Source organism: Clarias gariepinus, chromosome 16, assembly GCF_024256425.1.
Source record: "Clarias gariepinus isolate MV-2021 ecotype Netherlands chromosome 16, CGAR_prim_01v2, whole genome shotgun sequence".
NCBI classification, from domain to species: Eukaryota; Metazoa; Chordata; class Actinopteri; order Siluriformes; family Clariidae; genus Clarias; species Clarias gariepinus.
Window position 1 is genome coordinate 11,989,051 of NC_071115.1, and position 11,316 is coordinate 12,000,366.

Consider the following 11,316-nt stretch of genomic DNA (forward strand, 5'->3'; position numbering starts at 1 on the left):
AGAAACACACAGAAATGGAAATGAATTTCTGTCAAGTCGTATGTGTTGTATGTTGTCTGCTCTTTTATGCAACAGGTAGGTGAAATTCTGATTATGGCATACATAAAATTTCTTTAAATAATATATATATATATATATATATATATATATATATATATATATATATATACATATATACAGTATATACACGCATGTCTGCCTTCCTTACCTGCCTTATAGTATAATAGTGTATATATACTGTACATATATATATATATATATATATATATATATATATATACTGTATATATATGTTATGACAAGCTGTTGAGGAAAATATTCGTGAGAACCGAATTATAAACTCTATATATATTGAATGAAATGTCTGAATATATTGAATTAAATGTCTGAATATATAATGGATTCTAAAATAAATGAAACTCTCTATATATTGAACGAAAAGTCTGAATGTATTGAATGGATTCTGATTATATTGAATAAAATGTCAGAATATATTGAATGAAAAGTCTATGGAAGGTCTGAATATATTGAATGAAAAGTCTGAATTGATTGAAACATGATGTGACCGAAACACAGCGGCATCTTTGGAAAGAATGAGTGAGTCAGCGAGAAACATGGTTGCTGCGATTCTGAGAAATGAAGAGATGGGCAACACGTTAGTGAGTGCGTTTTTAATCAATATATTTAGTATCTATTCAATATATTCAGACTTTTCATTCAATATCCATTGTGATGTTCATGAAACCAGTTTGAGACAATCTTGTTTTGTGGCATGATGTGTGCATTAATGTTTTGGAAGGAGCCATTTAAAGATGGCTACAGGCTTCCAAAAGGCTGTGGCTTCCAGCAATAATTGATTGCTATTAACAGGCCTAAAGTGGGCCATAAAAATGTTCCCCAAAATCACTTGCACCAGCTGAGAGTGTTGATACAAGCAAGGCTGGGTTCATGGACTCCTGTTTTGGTCCTGATTTCTGACCCAACCAGAAACAGATAGTAGCAGAGATACACTAGATGTCATTAACTGTACAGATTCATTAACTATACAGTTTTGGTGCGCTTGTGCCAACCTCAGTCTCACCTTTCTGTTCTTTGCTGACTGAAATAAAATCCACTTAAGATTTTGACTTCTTGTGCATTCTAAGATGTTTTTTTTGCTCACCGCAATTGTGTAATCTGGTTAAGTCTAAACCAGTACAGCCTGCTCTGTTAGCCATTGGTCAAAGAGGTCATCACACTGGAATTTTTTAGTTTGCTGCATCATTCTAATCACCTGTAGATAATGTTGTTTGTGAGATCAACAGTTACAGGAATACGCAACATGCCAACAATGATGCCATAGTCAAAAAACTAAGGTATGGTGAAGATAACACAAAGGCGCATATTTTTGCATGACAGTGACACACATCATTGGCTGATTAGGAAACTGCATGAAATAGGAGGTGACCAGGTGTTCCCAACGAAGTGTTCCGTGAGTGTACAAGCAACCAAAAAAAAAAAACCTGAACTGTATCGGGGAGATGTGATAATAACTCCCAGCCGAGTTCTTGTCTGTGTACAGTACCCACAGACGGAAGGACAAATCAGACATTTCACTCGCTGAATGTTCAAGGAAACGACTCCTAGTCACATAAGCTGGCATCTTCGTTTATGGATATATGGCCTTCTTTGAAACATTTACAGAATTCTAATGTTTGAAGAGTCTAATCATAGAGCTGTGCTTGAAGTCTTTTGTAAATGTCAGTCATTTATACAACTTTATTTACACCAGAAATTGTATTAAAAGTCCTGGTTTGACTTGAACATCACATGAAATAATAATAATAATAATAATAATAATAATAATTACCTAATAGGTGATTTTGATTCGGTTTTGTGTTTGAACTTTACCAGGGACTTTATCAAAGTGCACCTCCGTCATATTTTCTGATTGTCATCATCTCTAGCCTTGTTTAGTCTGAGTATTTCTGTGTATGAATTTTTCCTGCATTAGTCATTGAGTGGTCTCACATCTGTTTTTGTTATCAGAGTTTCTGGCCTGATTTGCTATGTTTTCTTTGTCTTTGTTAGTTAAAGGATTGGTTGTTTTGTTCATGTTCTTGATCCCATTTTGGATTTGTTTGTTTAAAAATATATTGAACTCTTAACATTTGTACTTACACACTGGCTATTTCCCTACAAACCTGACAATGTGCCCATAGTGATTTTATGTATTCTGTTCCCTTTGTAGCTGTATAATATAGTTATAGTATAATAATAGTATATAGCACTATATACAGTAGTACTATTTAATAATATAATACAGTTATGTATTTTCTCTCCTGTTAATATAATATGTGTTTTTGATATACTGTTGTTCTCTTCTCCTCCTTTTCCACTAGGCTCACTTGCACAGCTAAGTGGTAAGTTCATGATTCAAACAACATGAACGCTATAAGAATTATAATCACAAGATTTACAGTAAACTGACAGGTTTGCAATAACATGATGTTCAAGTTAACCCAAATTGTAACTCAGCCTTGACTAAAGTTACTTTTTCTAGTAAAAGAATCAGCAATTCAAGTTCAGTAAACTTTCACAGGGCTTATACAAAGCCAATATTTGTGTCTGTGTTTAACTATGCATTGGTGCTTTTCGAGAAGTTGAACAGAGGACACCTGTAACAAAACAGACAATAAACCAAAACTGTATTCACAAAACATACTACAGAAAAGCACCACCTAACACAGTACATGCTCTCCCCTCGACCAAAAGCACCTTAAAAATCTAATGTGTTCTAGCTGGATATTTGATAAAAACAGCAACTTTTGAGAGAAAAACATAATTTAATTGGATTTTTTCCAAAATTTACAGGAGCTATTTCCCCTTACTTTCTCTCTCATAAAGTTGCAACCCCCACCACTGTTGACAACTTTAACCCTAAAGAATTGTCACAAGAATTTTATTCGCAAATAATTATGGAAATTTATATTTCCCTGGAAATTCGAACTGCCAGTTTTTCTTTGGCATGTAGACACATTTACTGTTTTAATAAGCAGTATGTGTATATTTGGCAATGTAGGTATGTATTTACATGTTCCAGAGATAGGTGTTATCCAAATGTGAGTATGCACAAAAGATTGAAAGCAAATTAGACATGGGTGAAAATTATGTAGCAAACAAGCCAATAATTAATTGGGATAAAGATTCTATAAAAAATATAGTCTATAACAAAGTTGCCATATGAGCAACATTTTTTTAATACCATAAAATAAATAAAATAATGTATGTGTCATACTTGTTTACCTGTGAAATATGTTTAGCTTAAACTGTATCAAAGGACCTTATTGTATAGCCACAGTTATAATGCAGTGATTTTATTGTATTAATACTGTAAAAGAAAATACAGTATCCTAGAATCTGTAAAACAAAATATTAACCAGAAAGTTGTAGGTGAAGCAGTAAAAGAATCTTGTCTTGCTCAGATTTTTCCATAAATTATTAGTAACCCAAAGCATACCTTTATTAATTTGCACTAAGATTGAACTGTCGAAAAAAAATAGTTAGTGTTAGCCTTACTAGGTAGCTAAAGGCTAGTTAGCCGATATTTCAAACAGTTAACGCATCTAGCTTTCTTTTGATCTTGATCTAGCTTTCTTTTGATCTTGTTTTGCTTTTGTGGACACACTGTACTTTTGACTAATGTTGTAATCTTATTATAATGTAATAATTAATATTCTTTTCTACAAGTGTGTGGTCGGGCTCCACTGAACACAAAAATTGTTGGAGGTGCAAATGCTGCTGCCGGGTCCTGGCCTTGGCAGGTCAGCATTCAGACAAGCGGCTTCCATTTCTGTGGTGGCAGCCTGATCAATGAAAACTGGGTCTTATCAGCTGCTCACTGTTTCCAAAGGTATAAGTGTTATGATTGAGAAAATAAAATAACCACGCAATAGTAATGTAGCTATTTGCATTTTTATCATGTTCAGCTCTTAAGGTTTCCCTTGCACACAGCAAATTCCCCAGTGTTGAATTAACACTTAAAAAGTTCAACTAACACCCACTAGTCTTTATATGCGTTTATAGGACTGTTTATAGGGGCCTCAATAGCTCTTCTTTTCATTTTTAGCTTTGGTGCAGCATCTATCACATTGGTACTAGGAGCACGGAATCTGCAGGGGACGAGCACTAATATTCAGCAAAAAGGCGCTACTAAAATTATCATCCACCCAAACTTTAACAGTACCACCATTGACAATGACATTGCTCTAGTCCAGCTGTCCTCTTCAGTGATGTTCAATGCGTACGTATTGCCGGTGTGCCTCGCAGCAAGCAGCAGTTCTTTTTCTGGTGGTATAAATGTCTGGATCACAGGATGGGGTAGAATTGCTACTAATGGTAAGTGATGCATAGATACACAAAATGTTTAATGCTTAATCAGTTTATTTGAATGTATTAAGTTTTTCATATGTAAATTTGGAAAAAAATTCATCTTTCTTTCTTTGGAGCATTTTTTCATGCAGTAAAATCCAGTTTTGTGTAAAGAAATACTAAAGAAAGTAATGCAACAGAAGGCAATAAAAAATTCCACTGTAGGGCAGGTGGTAATGGCTCAGTGTGTTAAGGCTCTGAGTTACTGATTGGAAGGTCCGTGGTTCGAGCCACAACTCCGCCAGGTTGTCACTCTTGGGTCCTTGAGCAATGGCCCTAACCCTTTCTCCTCCAGGTGCTGTATAATAGCTGACACTGCGCCCTAACCCTAGCTTACTAACAAGAAGCTGGAATATGCAAAGAATAAGGAATTTTAATTTTCAGTAATGTATATGTGACAAATAAAGGCTGAACACCAATTCTCGAACACTACTTAGTTAAATTACTCAAGTAATAAGGAAAATGAGCTGGAAAATATTTACCAAGCAGCAAAGAGTTTCTACCAGTTTGATTAGCTTAACCTTTATTTTTGTCACTAGGTGTTCAGACACAGCTAGATTTTTCAGCAGGTGTCATTATTTTAAAACATGTTGATAAAACTTAATTATTGGTCTTCACAGTGAATCTTGCAGCCCCACAAACTCTGCAGGAGGTGGTGGTGCCGACTGTCAGTAACAATGCCTGTGCAACGGTATACGGAGATTTAATAACCAACAATATGATATGTGCTGGAGTGGCTGCGGGAGGAAAAGGTGCATGCAATGTAAGAAATCTAACATTCTAACATCTATGACAGATGTTAATGTTAAAACTATATACATTCAGAACACAATGCCATGTTGTAAAAGAGAAGACATGTACTTAGCAGTCTTTTGTGCATGCAGGGTGATTCTGGAGGACCACTGGTGGTCAAGCTCAACCAAACATGGATTCAGGCTGGGATCGTCAGCTTTGGCACTAACAAAGGATGTTCTGTTCCTGGCATTCCCACTGTGTTTGCCAGAGTGTCTCAGTACCAAGTCTGGATTGAGAACAATACCAACAACAGTGAAACTGGATTTGTTGCATACTCAAGGGGCAATTGTGGTTCCTCCAATCTCTTCTATTTGCTTTTTTTCCCTATCACCCCCTTCCTCTTCTTCATATCCACATTCTAGGGATGTTAACTAAATTAAATATACAAGCACAGCAGTAAATTAGTCTTACTGCAGTCAACTTATTTTAAGAAAGTAAAAAACATAGCTTTTATCTTTAACTTTGATTTAATACTATATCATCTTTAAAATAAAAATTTCAGAGGGTATTTGAAACAGTCAAACAAAATTGTGCCGGAAGATTCATTTACTTAGCATTATTTTTTGCGCTTAAGTGTTCCTTATTTAAATAAACCAAATAACCAAGTTCAATGTCTCTGGAGTCTTTGGATTGCTATAGTTCTGTATGTGTGTTTCATATACTAATATTATTCCCTTATATTTGTGCATTATTTCTGACACCCCCCAAAAAACATGTTTGTGCATGCACAGAATTAGTAGCCAGATTGGCTACTCAGAAAGAGCCAACCAGAGCGTCCCCTTGTCCATGTGATTGTGATCCCTCGTTAAAAAAAAAAAAAAAAAAAGTATGCTAAGTATATTAAATCCTAGCCTTAAATGTACAGTGGAACCTCGGATTACGAGTAACGTGGTTTACGAGTGTTTTGCATGACGAGCAACAATTTTTAATAATTTTTTACTTGAAAAACGAGCATTGTCTTAGTTAACGAGCACCGAGTATCATGTTTCACGCATGCGCTTCTTGTTTTAACAACGAGCGTTACGTCATCACAAGTGAGCCAACGGTTTTTCTCTCTCTTGCAGCAGAATTGTAGGTAATCGTCTCTCCTGCTGGGTGAATACACACACGCGCTGTGTGTGTGTGTGTGTGTGTGTGTGTGTGTGAGATGTGCGTGCGCGCGCACACACATTAACGGAGAGACCGTTTTTAAAACCGTTTAAAACTTAGCAAGGAAAATCGCTAGTCACACTCGCGTGAGTGCATACTAACGGGATTACTACTGTAAAGTAAAACAACAACAACAACAAAAATTAAACAGCTCCCCACCTTTGAAAACAGTCGCGACAGAGAAGAGTTTGTGTGTTTATTTGGCAACCTGAGAGAAGGGGAGCTGTAAAGCCGAGACCTATCGTCTCCCCTGCTGGGTCTTAGTGCCTGCAGTGTTTTTGCGTGCGCGTGTTTGTGTCTGTGTAAGGCAGAGAGTTTGTGTGCTATAAACGCGAGCGAGCCCCCCTTCATCCCCCCTCCTCTCAGGTTGCCAAATAAACACACAAACTCTTCTCTGTCGCGATTGTTTTCAAAGGTGAGGAGCTGTTTAATTTGTTTTTTGTTGTTGTTGTTTTACTTACAGCAGTGATCCTGTTAGTATGCGCTCACGTGAGTGTGACTAGGAATGTTCCTTGCTAATTTTTAAATGGTTTTAAAAACGGTCTATCCGTTAATGTGTGTGTGTGTGTGTGTGTGTGTGTGCGCGCGCGCACACATTTTACACACATACACTCTGCATGCACAAACGAAAACCCTTATCTGTTGGGGTTTAATTTTACATTTTTTTAAGGTAAAGTACAGGTTAATTTGTTTTATTTTTACTTTATATTTTGTATTAATTATATTTATGTATTTATTTTTTGGGGCTGTAGAACGAATAATTTAAGTTTCCATTATTTCCTATGGGAAAATTAAATTTGGTTTAAGAGTGTTTTGGAATACGAGCCCACTTTCGGAACGAATTAAGCTCGTAATCCGAGGTTCCACTGTACTTGCAGCAGACTAATGACTAGTATACATGAAGTTTGCTATTTTGGAACAAATCATTTTGTTCTAAGTGTATTTAGGTTGTAATTTAATTGTTCAAAAGCACAATTTTAAGTGTATTAATTTTAAGTTTATATACTTTTGTGTGCTAAAGTGGAACAACTTTAAGTATACTTACAGTAGTGTACTTAAAGTATATGGCTGTGTGTGTACTAACATACATACCTGACAGTAATTAATGAAATGTAAGTATATATTTAATGTATTATGAGTACATTACAGCTATTTTTTTACTGTATTACAAATACATGATTAATATACTATGATTATATTCTTATTGCAGCAGTAGCATGCTGTTATACTTCTGGTCAATTACAAAAAGTAAAAAAGTACACTTTGTGGTTAATACTTTATTATATCATGCAGTACACACAACCTTCTATACTACAGTATTGCAAATGTAGTAACAGTACCGTAAATGTGTTTAGGATATTTTACAAATGCTAAATGCATTTTCTACACTATGACATGTTTTTGAAGAGCATTACATTAGTAATTATAAGGCAGATGTTATTCATGAGTTCAACAGATTTAATTTGCACAAGGTTCCATTTTTTAATTGTTGTATCCCTTTTTTCCTTTTGCTCCGATTATCAATAGCACTGGTTTAATGCACTTTCCAAATGCAATTTTAATGTAAATGAAACAGAAAAATAATATTAGAACATTTTAAAAATGCTCAAACTTTGTCTACAAGAGACATGGGATACAAACTTTGTGTGTGGGAAGCTGTTGCGGTTGCTAGACAAGTGTCAATGCAGACAAACAATACACCAAATAAAGTACTACAGAACATGCCTGTGCCCTTGATGAGGCTGATTGTAGCATTCCCGGCTGAACATAAGCACTTTACTCTCTTGACTGATGTTTAAAAAGATATTTTAATATCCAAAACACTGTAAGAGCTGAATAAATAAAAACAAACAAACAAACAAACAATAGACATTGCTTGTAAATGGTATGAATCATCACCAATGGTAACAATAAACATGTACAATAATGTAAACGTTTTTACCATAAATTAAATGACAATGTCATCCCTTTTAATATACATTAAATTATATCCTTGCCTTACAGTATTTTAATTAGACTTATTTTAACACTGATAATGTATTTTTAAAATGTATATAAAGCATTTGCAACAACAACAAAATATATATATTCATATATTTTAAACATTGACAACCTTTCCTTTAGAGTGCAATTAAAAACATAAAATATACAGTACTAATGACGAAATTAACTATGACCTACTGTAGACAATATAACAGCCAAAAACTCTACCTTGTGCCCTTTATCAGCCAGGTGCTGAGAGGTAGGAGAAAGCCTTAAATCAAGCAAGTTAACATATACTCCTTTGTGCACACCAGCCAGACGCTTATCACATGTAAAGTACATATAAAGTGCGCATTCACAAACAGCGCCACTGCACTTCCTTTTATGAACGTCAAAATAAAAGTCTATATATATAAAAAAAGTGATATAAAACGCAAACACAAATGTAAAACAAATAAGAATAAAGTTTCCATATTAAAGAGTTAAAGAGTTTCTCCTATAAATTTTCTTAAATAAAAGGCCTTCTTTGTGAAACTTTTATAAGTCATTTATGGCAACACTGCCCTCTATTGCTGGAGGTAAAGATGACGTCCCACTTCTGTGCTTGGAGGGTTTAATGGTCATTTACACTCCCACCAAATAATGAGGGATTTGTATGACGTTAAGGAATATAAATTACAAATGATTTTTAAATAAAGCAAGAAAAAATGACCTTTATCTCTGAAACGAACAAAAGTCTCCATACTACCGTGATACTAGAATTTAAGTAATATGATAAGGATACACTTGGTTGCTTCCAAAATCAGCTAGATGGCCTCTAGCAACAGGATCAGCTTCTGCACTGGGCGTTTCCTGACGGACAGCTTGTTGAGACGACGACCATTCCTTTCCAGATTCCGGTCACCAAAGCATACCTTGACCTTTCTCACAAGCCCATCTTTATCTGTTGTAGTCTCTGTAACTCTGGCCAGTCGCCACTCACTTTTGGGAAGATCATCAGCCTTTTCCATGACGATATCTCCTACTTTCAGATTTCTCTTTGCTGTGTGCCAGCGCTGTCTGGTGGCAATGTTAGATAGATATTCCCTTCGCCAACGCCAACATGTTCAGTACTTTCGCTCTATGACGCCACCTTTCCTTTGTCTTCTCTAACGAATCTGCCTGGCGGTGGTAATGCTGGAACAGACTTCATAGTGAGCAAGTTATTAGGGGTGAGATGTACCAGACTGTTGGGGTCGTTTTGGTTGTCAACTGAGAGTGGTCTACTGTTTACAATTGCCATAGCTTCATAAAACAGTGTTCGCAGTGAAGCATCATCCAGTCTGTCAGAAGAGAGTGAGAGAACATTCCTCACTGTCCTGATTTGCCTTTCCCATACCCCTCCTGCATGACTTGAATGGGGTGCATTTAGGACAAAGTCGCAGTGCCTTTCAGCTAAGAACACTGTCAAACGATTCGCATCAATTTCCTTAAGAGCATTTGTCAGCTCATTCTTGGCTCCTACAAAGTTGGTGCCTTGATCGCATTTGATTTTGCGCACCGCTCCCCGTAATGCAATAAAACAGTGCAGGCTATTGATGAAGGCATCTGTAGACATGTTATCTAGAATTTCTATATGAATCGCTCTGAAGCTGAAACATGAGAAGAGGAGCCGTACCTCTTGTGCTCTTTTCAGCCCTGTTTAATGATAAAGGGACCAAAGCAATCCATACAACAGTATGTGAACGGTGGGGAAGGACTAGTGCGTTCTTAAGGTAGGTTGGCCATTCGTTGCTCTTCTGAGGGTCTCCTGAGCTTTCGACGTGTCACACAGTGATGTACATGGGATGCCACTGCTCTGCTGATTCCTGGAATCCAGTAGCCTTGTGATCAGATCTGATTTATTGTGAGTCCCTTTACTTGATGCTTAACATTCTCATGACATTGAGAGATGATCAACTTTGTTATATGGTGATCTTTGGGAATGATTACTGGGTGTTTGACTGAGCTGGGTAGGGGTGCATTGCAAAGTCTTCCTCCCGCCTTGAGTAACCCTTCTCGATCTAGGAAGGCATCAAGATTACCTGATTACAAAGCTGCCAGCTTTGACAAGCGGTCTGAGAGGCTGATTTTTGTTGTTTCTGCATTTAGAATTTCTGCATCAGGATCTCCAACCTTTAGTGCCGTGTAAATATCTGCAACAGGAGGTATATCCTTTTTCTATAAGAAACTCGGCCCTGTTAACCAATTGGTTTTAAGAATCTCATCAACGTTTAAACCTCTTGACGCGTGGTCAGCAGGATTTTCATTAGTGGGAACATTTCTCCACTGTTGAGAAGAAGTGCTGAGATGTATCTTCTGCACTCTGTTCGCCACAAATGTGTGAAAACGACGTGCTTCATTGCTGATGTATCCTAAAACCACTTGTGAATCAGTCCAAAAGTTATTTTGTATGTCTGCATACTCCAGCTCCTGTTTAAGCATATTGCTCATGGCAACTGAGACGACAGCAGCTGTCAGTTCAAGCCTAGGAATAGTCTGGACCTTAATGGGAGCGACTCTAGATTTACCTATGACCAAGGCACAATGGATGTTTCCTTCTTGGTTTGTGAGTCTCAAATAGGAACACTGGCCATATTCCCTGTTCCTGGCATTGGAGAAGTGATGCAGTTCTTTTTTGCTCACATTTCCAAAACTGGCAGGTACATAGCAGTGGCGTATATTGATACTTTCCAAATTCAAAAGATCAGCCGTCCAATGCTCTCACCTTGGCTGCAATTCTCTAGGAAGGGGGTCATCCCAGCCTGTTCCATGTCTGCACATTTCCTAAAGCACAAATTTTCCAATGAGCAGGAAAGGAGCAGTAAAGCCCAAAGGATCATACAGGGATGCAACTGTCGATAGTATGCCACGACGTGTTGCTGGTTGGGTTTTGAGGTCAACAGAGAATCTGAATCTGTCAGAATCAACATGCCCTTGGATGCCTAAAGCTCTCTCTAA

General features: G+C 36.8%; 1 protein-coding gene across 1 annotated transcript; it reads left to right on the forward strand.

The window, feature by feature from the left end:
* LOC128544824 (chymotrypsin-like protease CTRL-1) lies at positions 1-5,802 on the forward strand. The gene is made up of 6 exons (XM_053515111.1): positions 1-75; positions 2,382-2,402; positions 3,730-3,892; positions 4,109-4,377; positions 5,031-5,173; positions 5,295-5,802. The coding sequence occupies exons 1-6, from the start codon at positions 15-17 to the stop codon at positions 5,565-5,567; spliced, it is 930 nt and encodes a 309-aa protein (XP_053371086.1). The 5' UTR covers positions 1-14; the 3' UTR covers positions 5,568-5,802.
* The last annotated feature ends 5,514 nt before the right edge of the window (positions 5,803-11,316 follow it).

Bases quoted from the DNA above. Each gene is read 5' to 3' on its own strand.
- LOC128544824 (XM_053515111.1), top strand. From the start codon at position 15: ATGGAAATGAATTTCTGTCAAGTCGTATGTGTTGTATGTTGTCTGCTC. The intron at 76-2,381 runs GTAGGTGAAATT...CTTTTCCACTAG, and splicing joins TCTGCTCTTTTATGCAACAG to GCTCACTTGCACAGCTAAGT. The intron at 3,893-4,108 runs GTATAAGTGTTA...TTTCATTTTTAG, and splicing joins GCTGCTCACTGTTTCCAAAG to CTTTGGTGCAGCATCTATCA.